Source organism: Carya illinoinensis, chromosome 6 (assembly GCF_018687715.1).
Source record: "Carya illinoinensis cultivar Pawnee chromosome 6, C.illinoinensisPawnee_v1, whole genome shotgun sequence".
NCBI classification, from domain to species: domain Eukaryota; kingdom Viridiplantae; phylum Streptophyta; class Magnoliopsida; order Fagales; family Juglandaceae; genus Carya; species Carya illinoinensis.
The window spans coordinates 21,252,307-21,265,719 of NC_056757.1; the positions used below are offsets into that span (position 1 = coordinate 21,252,307).

Sequence of the window (13,413 nt, forward strand, 5' to 3'; positions counted from 1 at the left end):
CGTTATTAATTCACACATTGATCCCAAACTTTGGACGCACGAGTTTTGGAAGTGGTGACAGAGAGCCCATGTACGAAGTTTTTTATGCACACTTTGACTGTATCCTTCCACTTTTAGAACTTCAAAGAAAATGCAAGGGATCATGATCCGACGCATTGCAGGTGATATAACGCTATCCAAACATTCGAAAGTTAACCAATGAGAAAAGAGAAGAAGGTCTACAAGTAAACTCACATATTAATATAGCTTGATGCGAGACATCAGATCTACTTTAAAATAAAAAATATTTTACAATTTGATATATCACATCTAACTTACCTGAGTTGTAAATTCACTTTTGTAGATAAACCAAAAACAATAAATAACTCGGAATCACCCTAACATCATTGAAAATACATATTTACATAAATAAGGTTGTCCAGGCTATACAATCCGTAAGGATCAGAATTTGTACAATCGGCTTTTCCATGTTCTACCATAGAACATACACACCTTACACTTACACTTACTACAAAAGTCCCTAAACTGATTTCAAGCAAATAGAGTAGGACAGCATTATATACAACTCAGCACTACAGTTCCACACCATTGTGGCACTCAAGATTGAAAAAGAACAAAAGCAAAACTCCATGGTTACGGACCTGTCTTCAACTCATACCACGGTATATTGCACCGGGTCGAAGATCATCCATATTATCAATGTTCCTATACCCATCGAACTCCCTCAGAGATGACCAGCCTCTGTGGGACAGAAAATTATGGTAATCATCTTCGGAGTAAAAAATCTTCTCCTCAGTATGCACTGGTATGTGATCAGACTCATCATAAAGACAGACTTTAATGGCCAATCCTGCAATTAGGAGTTCGACATTTCTGCTTAGCCCCAAACCAAAAAGGGGAAAAAGACCTGCTTAGCATAAAAAAATTGAACTAAAAAGGGGATGAAATAGAATAATGTTTTAGATAAAAGATAAAAGTTGAATAAAATATTATTATTATTGTTTTGAGATTTTAAAAAATTGAATTGTTTATTATGTTTTGTGGGAATTTGGAAAAGTTATAATGATGAGATGAGATGAGATGTCTTCTGAATCCAAACGAGTATACATGGCTAAATGCCCACAAGGCTTGTCATGAACAACAGAAGTAATAACAATTTATCCCATAATATATATATATGTATGTATATCTGAGATCTTACTAAAAAATAAAATAAAATCAGAACCATATTGGTTATTCTATGAAGGCCACAAAAGGATCACTGTACCTTCATCAAGATGAAGCGTATAATTTCCCAAAGGCATATCCCGGTCAAGAGTTCGGACTATCTGGTCCTCATCCTCCAACCAAAAGGCACGTCTAGTTCGTAGCCTAAAAGCACATTTAATTGCCTCCTTGATGGCATCTGTAGTGCCATCAATGCCAATCCTTCTAGTGTAATCCCCCCACTTGACTGATATGACCCTTCCACAATATGACTGACTTTCCCCACCTGCCAAAAATAGAAAGCTGCATTAAAGTATAGAATCATTTGTTTTGTATTATTCCAAAATAATATGTGAGCCAACATCTCATGATTCATGCTACTGGCCTCAACCACACTCACTTGGACATACGTCAAACGAAGGGCATTCATCCGTAGTAAAAACTGCTTACAAATTTTGTTTTGCTATAAACCAATGGCAATCCTCCATGGTGCACACTTGAAGGAGAGGTTACAATAAATATATGTTAACTCAGTTTTATTACACGGTCAGATTTAACAGAAAAGTTACCATTTCCAGGAGCCTCTCTCCAACTCCAAGGAGGAACTCCACTTGCTCCAACTGCATCAGCTGTGGTAATGGCAAGAGGATGTCCATCATGGTCTAAACGTCTCTCAAGATTGAGTGTCGGCCTTCCAGTAGCTGCACATGAAGATCTTAACTTGAGATAACACATTTTCTTTGCGATCAACAGAGAAAAAAAAAAGAAAAAAAAAAGAAAAGAAACATAACCAACGAGGATAATAGTAAAACACAGACTAATTTTGAAAGTGTGATAAAAACATCTAACGTCACCATGTAAAACTAGTTATGGGGTAATGAGAAGAAGACCGCACAGAAAAAAGTTGTACAAGAAGATCTAACAGATAAATCCCTGATGCACATAATTCAGATGACTTCTTTGCTTCAAATTCTTCAGGTCTCAGCATGTATGATACACACAAGATTAACAAGAGAAGATGAAACTATGATAAAGGCAATAGTGTCCAGGAGCTTGTGTACTGTCTATGGACCTTAAGGGATTTTTATGGTTTATTGAAGTGAATTAGATCCTATAACTGTAAGAAGACGCGTGAGAGGATTAAGAAAATCTCTAATCACTCACAACTTAGAGAAACCTAGACAGAAGCACCAGGAGATGATCAAGAGAACTTTCCATAATTACATCTTTAAGTACCCTCAATGAGATGTACATATCAGGAAATGCAAGTTGATATTTGTATAGAGGATAGACAAATAGTGGAGGGAAAAAGAATTGTTTCCCCCAATATCTGATTCTTGTTCTCTTACTCAAATTTCTCAACTTGCTTTTTCCACTGAAAAAGGAATTTCAATTCTCATTGAAAATTTAAAAACATAAACAACGGAGGCAAAGGAACTTCTGTAACAAATCACATCAGCATTAAGTGTAACTGTTCAAAAGTGATATTAGAGGACCATAAAGTTCTTCCTAGGTCCGAGATGCAGTTCATAGCATCACCTTCCTTTCACCTCCTACATACAACCGCCATTTTTTTTATTAAAAGTTGGGGGAGTGGGGGTTCGAAGGCACAGATTTCTTGTCTTAACTTGTGACTAATTCAACTAACGGAAAACAAACATGTAACTAAATCTACTGAGATAATAATGGTTACAACAAAGAGCTGATCATCCAAAAGTTCCTTAGAATGACAGATCGGCCTACACTAGTCAGAGGCCACCAAAACAAAAGCATCCAAACAAGAGTAAAAACATGAGAAAAAAACATAGAATGATTATTTTTGATCGGTAAACAAGATTTCATTGATTGTAAAAAAAAATTAGAATAGTGACAATCAAATGTATCCATACCTTCCACAGGTCCAAAAGAAATGCTAGCATCCTCAATACCTGCATGAGCACAAAATGAGTCAAAAAATTGGGTTGCCTATTAAATTACTTCCCTACATGCCAAGATAGATTGAAGTTCACAAATGGCATGTATAACGAGATAAAATGCATGTTAACATTTTCCTATGAAGTTCAATAAAGAGTTCGTTTTCCAGATATTTCTTTTCTTTTTATCGGTAAACAAATTTTTATTGATCAAAAGAAAATCATGCAATGAAAATCAATTACAATTGACCAATGAAGTAGCATATTGAAAAACAAAGTTCTAAGCTCATCCATTGACCGCTCTTGAAAAACCTACTTTTGATTGATGGCTTTTCTACCAATTCTGAATGCAGGCTTGGCTTGAGAGGCAATTCTAACCTATCTCCTTTCCAGTGTCGAGATCTTTTAGAGTCCATTCACGATCTCAAAATTCTTATGGTTCATTTCCCCCCATATATACCATACCAGGCAAGTAGGAACCAACCTCCACTCTCTGACAATCAGCAGGCTCTGTCCTAAACTTCTCCAATAATAAAAAGATCCATTATTTTTCTGGGCATGACCCTAGCTAATCCAACCCATTGAAAAAAGATTCACCCCACAAAACACTAACAAACTCACAATGGAGTAAAAGGCAAACAACAGACTCTCCACTCCTATTCCACAAGCAATACCAATCAATATATTGTCTTTTATTGAGATTACCCATGGTGAGAGTTTTTCCTCAATAGGCTGTCCATACAAAAAAAAAAAAAAAAAAAAAAAAAAAAAAAAAAAGAAGAAGATAAAAAGAAAAAGAGCTTTCAAATGCACCCTAGTCCACCAAATTCTTTTCAGAGGAAAGGAATTGTTATCTAGAGGGACAAGGGCATTATAGAAAGAACTATCAGTGAATATTCCTTTTTCGGAAGGGGACCAAAGAAACTTATCTTCACTTCCTCTTCCCAAACTTGTGAAATACAACTGATTAAAAAATTTAGTGAAGGCGTCTGCCTCCCGGTCTTGAGTTGTTTCTTCTAAAGTTCACATTTCAGAGAGGGAAATCACTAAAGATATCACCAAATGCATCACATAATCATCCTTAGCACAAGCAATATTGTAAGAGACTGGTAAATTATCCTAGAGAGTCCTATCTACAGACCACCAATCATGCCAAATATGATTCAGAATCTATCACCCACCTCAAATCTACCATGGATAGGAAACTTCCCCCACCCTTTTCTTATATTCTTCTATAACCCAACCCTTAAGGTCCTTGGATCTTGTAAGAGCACCACCCACCACACCACATTTAGAATCTACAACTGCCATGTACAAGGCCTATTGATCACTATGATAACGCCAAAGCCATGCCCCAAAAGTGCAAGATTGAAAAGGAGTAGCGTCTGAACTCCCAAACCACCCTTGTAGACTGGAGAATATACCTTGGCGCCCAATTTACCAGGTGAAATTTGACCTCTTCACCTAGCCCACCTACCAGAAGAGTCTAGCAGCGGGAGTGTTAACCACAAAACAACTATAGTAAACAATATTATTAATAGAAAGTATCCTCTCTAAAACTTATCTTGTTCTCATGTCCATACGTAATTCCATCTCCGGCACTTCTCACAGGAGTTAATCTCCCTTCTCAGTTTAGTCTCCTTTCTACACTTTTTCTACTCCTTTTCCCTTCGAATTTCACAATGCTTCTCGTTGAAAATCTGCTTCCACTCCTTTTCCTCTCTAGAGTTGCTCTGATGGAGTGTGATAGGAAATTAACTGTGGAATAAAAAACCTCTCTTTTTGAAAGAGGGAGTAACAACATTTGTATTACTGAAAGCAGTAGAAGGATGGTTATGTTTATTCCCTTAAGTCTCTTACTTATAAAAAAAAATGTTTATTTCCTTAAGTGGTCATCAGCTTTAGGGTGGAAAAGATGGTGGAGGAATGCCTAGATTTTTTCCAATGTGAAGGTTTCTTCAGAAAACCGAGGATGGGTAATGGAGTTCTCACCTTTCAACGCCAAGTTAACCCCAGGGGTTGGTTTTTACAATTGGATGAGTTCGGGAATGGTAGGAGGGGTTTTTTGGTTATCCCTAAAGGTTCAAAGGGCAATGGATGGGAAGGATTTGCAGATTACATTAGATTGGTCGTTGGCTTCAAAGCCCCTATTTTTGAGAATGCAAACAGAGTGCAGGTTTCTCACCCTCAACATTGTCTGTTTAGATGAAGAGGGGAGTCTAGTAGTGGGATGAATGAGGGGAGGTCCTTCCCTTCTAGAGGTACCTTATACGCTTTGGTTTTTAGGTCACCGGCGTGCTCTATGGCAAGGAGTAGATCTGTTGTGGTGGTTGACAACAATCGGAATATGAGTAAGGAGTTAGGGGGTGAAGTGACAACATCCATAGGCTTGCTCCACTTGTGACCAATTGTCATTTTGTATAATCTGGCATGGGTGTTTGGTGGTACTCTGATGGGTGCTCGAGGGTGGGGGAAGTGGAAGGGGTCTTGTGGGCTATCAAAGCTCAGTTGTCGAGAGTCATAAAGGAGGTTAGTGGCCCAAGAGTCTTCTATCTCGAGCTCGAGAGCTTCAAGCTCGCTGGCGGTTGCTCTGGTCACCTTGCCGACATCACAAAAAGTGTCGCCAGCCGCCGACAACCCTCCGATTCCAAATAGGGTGCAGTTCCCGGTTTTGGCAGGGGTGCACAGCTACGACGAGGCGAAGAAGTCAGGTGGGTTGGATCGGATTGAAGTTGTTTCTAGTCCTCAGGCAGCTGGCAGTCGGTGAACATCCGATTCAAAATAAGGAGTAGTTTCTGACCTCAGTAGGGGTGAACAACTGGAAAGAGGTGATGGCTTCAGCAGGTTGGTTTGAATTAGAGTTTCTGCTTATCCTCAAGGGTAACAATGGTCCTTCACAGCCTTTTGACTTCCCTCAATCATCTGCCTATGATACCCCAAATGTTATAGGGTTACCTTGCACAGTTTTGTGTACTTTGAAAGAAGAGGATGGGGCTCTTTTAGATGATGAGGTGCTCTTGGATGATGGGTCATTGGATGGGTCTGAACTGCAGTTGGTTTGCAAGGAGTCCGGGGTTGGTGCTTCTTTAAATGAATTGGAGGATTCCAGGGACGAGCCTAGCCCTACATGTTCTTTGCCTCCAATGCCTTTATGGGCTAGTTTGCATTCAAACTAGATGAAATTCACAATCGTGTAGGGATTTCTTGTAAAGGTTTCAAATATCAGTTTAAAGATATTCTTATTATCATTGAAGCAGGACAACCTCTTTTAGCCAGATCTACCTCTAAAAGAGAGAGGGAGCTGAAGAGACTTTCTTGTTCAATCAATTAATGCAAGAGAAGAAAATGCTAGTAGGGGGAGGAGGCACCAAGATAGGGTGAATCTTGGTGTTTTATGAAGCCTAAGATTCTTTCATGGAATTTTTGGGGGCTGAACAATCGAGCAAGCGCCTCCAGGTGAAGAATATGATCCAGAAATGAAAGGTTGACATAATTTGTTTGCAGGAGACTAAGCTAAATGTGGAAGATGGTTTTGGGTGGGGTTTTGCTGAGTATATGGGGTCTAATGATGACAGTAATAGAAGGCTTCTTTGGGATGAGATTGCTGGTTTGTGCAGTTGGTGGGGTGGCCCGTGGTGTATAAGAGGGAATTTTAACATCACTCGATTTCCGAGGGAAAGGTCAGGGGACTCTAGTATTGGTTCGGCCATGCCTGACTTCTCAGCTCTAATTTTTTAGTTGAATTTGGTTGATCTATCTTTGGCTAGGGGAGACTTCACTTGGTCTAATGGGAGGGCTTGGTCTAGGTTGGACAGATTTATTGTCTCTCCTTTTTGGGAGGCTCACTTTCCTAACCTATGCCAAAAAAGCCTTCCTAGGCTATCTGATCCTTTTCCCCTCTTATTGGATTGTAGGGTTCTTCACGAGGGGCAGAGATACTTTAAATTTGAGAATATGTGGTTGAAAGTAGATGGCTTTAATCTATCAAAAACAAAAGTAGATGGCTTTACGGACAAGGTTAGATCGTGGTGGTCCTCATTTCAATTTTCAGGCACTCCTAGTTTTGTTTTAGCTTGGAAACTTAAAGCCCTGAAAAATGACATGAAAAATGGAATATGGAAGTCTCTGGGAACTTTAATGATCAGCGAAATATTCTTTTTCAGGAGCTGCATTGTTTTGATGAAAAAGAGGTTGATCGAGCCCTCTCGGTTGAAGACAAGGCAAGGAAAATGGCTGTTGTGACTGAGCTGGAAAAAATACTCTTATAGAAGAGATTTCTTAGAGACAAAAATCTCGGACTCTTTGGTTGAAGGAAGGGGACAAGAGCACAAAGTTTTTCCACAGAGTAGCTAATTCCCACCGAAGAAATAATGTCATTGAGGTTCTTCAAGTACCATTGGAGGCCTAAGGTTGTTCAACTTTATGATAAGCTTCTCACAGAGCAATACCATTGGAAGCCTAAGGTTGACGGGCTGGTTTTTATTTGATTGATCAGCCAAGCGCAACTTGGTTGGGGAGATTGATTGAAGAGGATGAGGTGCTTAGTGTGTTAAGAGGGATGGATAAAACAAAGTAACAGGTCCAAATGGCTTCACAATGGATTTCTTTTAGGCTTGTTGGGACATTGTTAGAGAGGAGATCATAAAGATTTTTCTTGAATTTAACTCATTAATGAAATTTGAGAAAAGTCTTAACGCTTCATTCATTGCCGTTATTCCAAAAGGGCAAGGTCGGTGGAGGTGAAAGACTTTAGTCCCATAAGTCCGGTGAGTGGGGTATACAAGATCATTTCAAATGTTCTAGCTAATCGGTTGAGTGAAGCCATGGGGAAGATCATCTCGAAGTCACCAAATGCCTTTGTTAAGGGAAGAAAAATCCTTGACTCGGTCCTCATTGCTAATGAACGCTAGGAAAGTATAGTCAAAATCAGTGCCCCAGGTATTCTATGTAAATTGGATATGGAAAAGGCTTTTGATCATGTTAATTGGAATTTTTTGGTGTATATACTTGGTAGGTATGGTTTTGGGGAGAAATGGTGTTAGTGGATGAAACATTGCATCATAACCGTCAGATTCTCGGTTATGGTTAATGGCACTCCTGAAGGTTTCTTTAATAGCTCTTGAGGCTTGAGACAAGGGGACTCTATATCTCCTTTATAGTTCGTCTCAGTAATGGATGTGTTGAGTAGAATGTTGAAAGTGGTGGCAAATAGGGGCTTTATCTTCTGTTTCTCAGTGAGCGGTTCATCGAATGGTAGCTTAATTGTCTCTCATCTCCTCTTTGCTAATGACATACTGATTCTTTGTGAGATCCCAACCAAGTTCATTCCTTGAGGGCTCTTTTGCTTTGTTTTGAAGCTGCCTCTGGCCTTAAGGTGAATTTATCAAAATCTGAAATTATTTTTGTTGGCTTGGTTAATAATTTAGGTGAATTGGCTGCTATCTTGGACTGCAAGGTGTCATCCTTGCCCATGAATTATCCTGGTCTTCCCTTGGGGGCTCCTCATAAATCCAAGGCAATGTGGGATGGGATTGTTGAAAAGATCGAATGTAGATTGGTGGGTTGGAAGAGGATTTATTTGTCCAAAGGTATCACCTTAATCAAGAACATGTTATCCAACCTGCCAACATACTTCCTATCTTTATTTTATTTGCCTGCAGGGGTGACGAATAGATTGGAGAAGATTTTTCGTGATTTTTTTTTTTTGGGGGGGGGGGGGGGGGGGGGGGGGGGGGGGGGGTTAGGGGATGAGAAAAAATTCCATTTGATTAAGTGGGATAAGATCTATACCCCTTTATCTTGTGGTGGTTTGAAGGTTAAAAAGTTGAAAACTTTCAATAATGCTCTATTAGGGAAATGGTTATGCTGGTATCATCAGGAAGGGGATGCTCTTTGGAGGAATGTTATTTATGTTAAATATTGAAGTATTTCGGGAGGTTGGTGCTCAAATGAAGTAATAGGAGTATATGGTGTGGGAGTTTGGAAATTTATTTGGAATGGATGAGAAGATTTCTTCAGTAATTTCAGATTTGAGGTGGGAAGGGGAACATGAATCAGATTCTGGTACAATATTTGGTGTGGTGATGTTGCCTTGAAGAATGATTTCCCTTCTCTTATAGGATTGCAATGGATAAAGGTGCCTTAGTGGTTGAAAACATGGGCATTTGTACTAGTTCTCTTCAATGGTCAGTGAGGTTTATTAGAGTTGTCTAGGGTTGGGAGGTGGGGGGATGTTACTGAATTTTACAGTACGTTATATGCACCGAATTTAAAGGCTGGAGGAGAGGATAGGTTGCTTTGGACTCAATAGGAATAAGAACTTCTCGGTCAGATCCTATTGCTTTGGACCAATTCTTCCATTGCTTTCCCTTGGAAGTGCATTTGGAGGAGTAATGTTCCTCTCAAGATTGCTTTATTTGGCTGGCTTGTCACTCATGGGAAAATATTGACTACCAATAAGCTAAGAAGGCATGGCCTTTATATAATAGATTGGTGTTTCATGTGTAAGAAAACCGAAGAATCGGCGGATCATCTTCTTCTTCACTGCAAAGTAGTCAAGGTTTTATGGAATGAAATCTTCACTAGGCTTGGTATTGCATGGGTAACTCCTAGGAGGGTGGTAGATTTATTGTCTTGTTGGAGAGGAATTCGGGGCAATCGTCAAATCGCAACTGTTTGGAAGATGGTGTCTCTATGTTTAATGTGATGGTAGTTGAAACGAGAGGAATGTTTTGATAATAGGAAATGCTCATCGGGAGGGTTTAGGGACTTTTTCTTTCATACACTATTACTCATGTAGTTGAAACGAGAGGAATGATCGTTGTTTTGATAATAGGGAATGCTCATCGGGAGGGTTTAGGGACTTTTTCTCTCATACATTATTACTTTGGGCTTCGGCTACTGTATTGAATGGGACTAGTTTAATGACTTTTGTACTGTTTTTCACAGCGCTTAGCTTGTAATTAGGTTCATCTCATGTATACTTCATCTATACTTGGTTCTAGTCTAATTATGTGGATTAATAAATTCTTCTTACTTATCAAGAAAAAGAGAAGTCTTGCAGCAACTTCTCTAAGCAATTAGCCACATTAGCAATTAAGAGGGCATTCAGACTTTTTTCAAAATTTCCATTAGCAATAACATCGTGAAACAATCTTGTAACATTTGCATAATATCTACCTTAATCACATCCCAAAGATCACTTCCCTTGGAAGTGTATTTGGAGAGGCAAGGCACCATGTAAGGCAACGTTTTTTGCTTGGACTGTATCATTAGGGAAGATCCTGCCCATGGACAATTTAAGAAAATGTGGGACTATCATAATTGATTGGTGCTGCTTGTGCAAAAATAGTGGTGAATCAATGGATCACTTTGTTAGGGCCTTATGGAATGATTGTCTTAAGTGGAGTTGGACTAACAAGAGTTATGCCAATGAAGGTGGTTGATCTCCTAGCTAGTTGGAGAGGTCTTAAGGAAATTTTCTAGATTGCAGATGTGTGGAAGATGGTACATACTTGCTCATTGTGGTGTATTTGGAGGGAAACGAATGATTGGAGCTTCGAAGATCAGAATTTCTCTTTTGAAGAGCTTAAGTGTTTCTTTTTTAAGACCTTATTTATGTGGGCCATAGCTATAGATTTTAATGGTCTCAATTTCCATGGCTTCCTTGTATTTACTTCTAGCTCTTCATAGGTGTATTCTCTGGTCTGTATATTTGGACCATGCCTATTTTAATATAAATAAAAAATTCTCTACTTGTAAAAAAAACCATGGCAGCAAGCTTGAAAGAATGCCATAGAAAACCCATCCAAGCCCCGTGTCTTTTCACTATTGAACGCTTTCACTACTTGAAAAACTTCCATCTCCCCAAAAAGCCTCTCGATCCACGATGCCTCCTATATCTCTACACTATTTCCTAAAGTAACATCACTTACAAAAAAAATAAAAAAATAATCCTTAAAGTAACATCACTTAGCTATAAAAAAAAGTAACATCGAGAGATGAATTGAAACTTATGCAATGAAAAGTAAGATTTCAGGCCAAAAAAATGTAGAGTGGCCAGTGTAATCAAGAAATCATGGAAGATAAATGAACGCTAGTGTGTAACCCTCCTCTTGATATGCCCTATGAAATCAAGAAGACAATAATTCTAAATTCAGAGTATATTGATCTACTAATTAAAAACTAGAAAAACATATTCCCACCACAAAGCGACCTCTATATCCCTACACACATTCCCCCCCCCCCCAAAAATTTCCAAAGGAAGTGGCTCTATGCATACCCAAAGTAAGCGGCGCTTTTCAGTCCACACTCTTAAGTTTACGTCTTAACTTGCAGAAGGAGTCATGATATTCCTATCTAATTTTGCAGAATGCACCAAGCACTGAAAATAGCGAACGGTCTGATGAGCACTCATTGCAAACCTTTATAAGACACCACACAGTAGTCAATAAAACCCATTTCAAAATCCTCATATTGTAGCTTCTAACATAATCGTTTCTTAGGACAGGAAGCACTACCCTGGCAATGCTTACACACTAGCTATTTTAAGTAATATAGCAAAGAACTGGAATAACCCAATGAAACATCGGAACTTTTGTACAACAGCGTATTTTCGGTTCGTACCCACTTCCGATTCTTCCAAAAAAAGAAGCATGAAACAGAGGTTAAGTCCGTACCTTTATCCGAGAACTGCATAAAGGCATCAACTTTAGGCGGCGTGGGGCTCTTGTACTGCGCATTCTTACTTCTCTCCCTCAAAATCTCCTCAATTTCCTTGTAATACGACATCTTGGCTGACCCACTTCCCCGATTCTGGTGCTTAGCCTTCTTGAATTCCTTGAGCAAGTTCCTCCACTTGTCTGTGCACATCGTCGGAGAGCGATCGAACCCCTTTTCCCTCATCTTCGAGGAAATCTGCTCCCACAAATGCTTGTTCGACTTGGAGATGTTAAACAAGCCGTCCATCTCACGGCGCATAGTGATTAAGCTACGTGTTTCGTCCTGGACCCAGGTCTCGGCGCGCTTCTTGGGGGCCTTGACCTCGACCTCGACCTCATGGTCCTCGTCGCCACCGCTGCTATCGCCGAGGATCATCTGCTGGTGGTGGGGGTGAGGGTGAGGCTGGTGGTGGTGAGGTGGCAGGTCATCATTAGTGACGACCTCGATAATCATGTCGCGGGCGCCTTCCTCTTTGTAGAAATCGATGGGACGGGGCTTCTCGGACAAGTACATGGTTGTTCTTCTATGAAACAGGCACTTCGTGCTTTGGTCTGAGAGAGAGAGTGGGGTCGTCAGCGTTTAGAGGAAGATGGGGTTGAACGAGGAGGAGATTCGGATGGGATGTGAGAGTAATAAATAGTCCATTCCTAAGGATTATTGGTTTCACTTTAATTAGCAGAATCTTTAAGTTAGGGGGTTATTATTGGTTGGATTATTGGTTTCACTTAGAATTTTTGTTTAACTAATAAGACAAGTGTCCAAGTCAGGGGTGTTTTAACAAAAGAGACAACTGTACTACATAAACAACATTATTCACAAGTTGTTTGATCAATTTCCCAAAAATTTGATTTTGAGTTCATGAGTCCTCTAAAGTCTAAACATAAAATTATAATTGATTATTAAATAATCAAACTAGTTTATATTTCAGCTCAATTTGTATAAATATGAATAATTCATATTTTATTATTTTTATAATATTATTTTTAACTTTGTAATAAAATTTTTTTTAAGTATTTTTGAATTACAAATTTATCAAAAGTGTTATACTAAAAAGTGAACCGACGACTCTAGAGAGCTCTAGCGATCGTGGAGGTTTTTTTCCTGTCTTAGTACAGGTTTAGGTACAGCGTAAAATCACCGACATTCCTTCATGAAAAAAAATCTATAAAACTTGTGTCAAAAGTTGTCATTATCAGAGCAGGAGAAACAGGAGATTGTTGAAAAAGTGGTGTTGTTAGAAGAAGCTAAACAACGAGAAGAGAATTGTTTGTTTGTGTCTCTACTCACAGACAAGCATTATAACCGAGAGGCTTTCAAGCAAACTTTGAAAAAACTATGGCTTCCTTTGAAGAAAATATGGTTCAAGGAATTGGGATCTAGAGTGTTACTAGTGTACTTTGAATATTAGAGGGAGAAGACGAGGGTGCAACGTGAGGGACCATGGTCTTTTGATAGGAACTTGGTCTTGATGTAATCATTTGAAGGGGATCTTTAGGCTAATAAAATAAGTATTTTGAAGGCAGCATTTTCAATTCGATTGTATGATCTTCCATTGTATGCTATGAATGAGAGG

At 39.2% G+C, this 13,413-nt stretch overlaps 1 protein-coding gene across 3 annotated transcripts; it reads right to left on the bottom strand.

Annotated features, from left to right (window-relative positions):
- Positions 1-362: 362 nt before the first annotated feature.
- Positions 363-12,485, bottom strand: LOC122313990 (trihelix transcription factor GT-1-like). Of its 3 annotated transcripts, none has more exons than XM_043129350.1 (5): positions 11,798-12,485; positions 3,096-3,134; positions 1,776-1,907; positions 1,268-1,492; positions 363-907 (listed from the first exon to the last, which is right to left on the bottom strand). In XM_043129350.1, exons 1-5 carry the CDS (start codon positions 12,351-12,353, stop codon positions 648-650), a joined length of 1,212 nt encoding a protein of 403 aa, XP_042985284.1. In that variant the 5' UTR covers positions 12,354-12,485; the 3' UTR covers positions 363-647. The 3 variants fall into 3 exon arrangements, with proteins under 3 accessions (XP_042985284.1, XP_042985285.1, XP_042985286.1); XM_043129351.1 differs by having other exon boundaries at positions 363-850; positions 11,798-12,481; XM_043129352.1 differs by having other exon boundaries at positions 736-873; positions 11,798-12,484.
- Between the last annotated feature and the right edge of the window lie 928 nt (positions 12,486-13,413).

Coding starts and splice junctions, on each gene's coding strand:
- LOC122313990 (XM_043129350.1), bottom strand. CDS start 12,353: ATGTACTTGTCCGAGAAGCCCCGTCCCATCGATTTCTACAAAGAGGAA. Junction 1,908..3,095: donor TTCTTTTGGACCTGTGGAAG/GTATGGATACAT, acceptor CTTCATGTGCAG/CTACTGGAAGGCCGACACTC. Junction 1,493..1,775: donor GAGAGAGGCTCCTGGAAATG/GTAACTTTTCTG, acceptor TATTTTTGGCAG/GTGGGGAAAGTCAGTCATAT.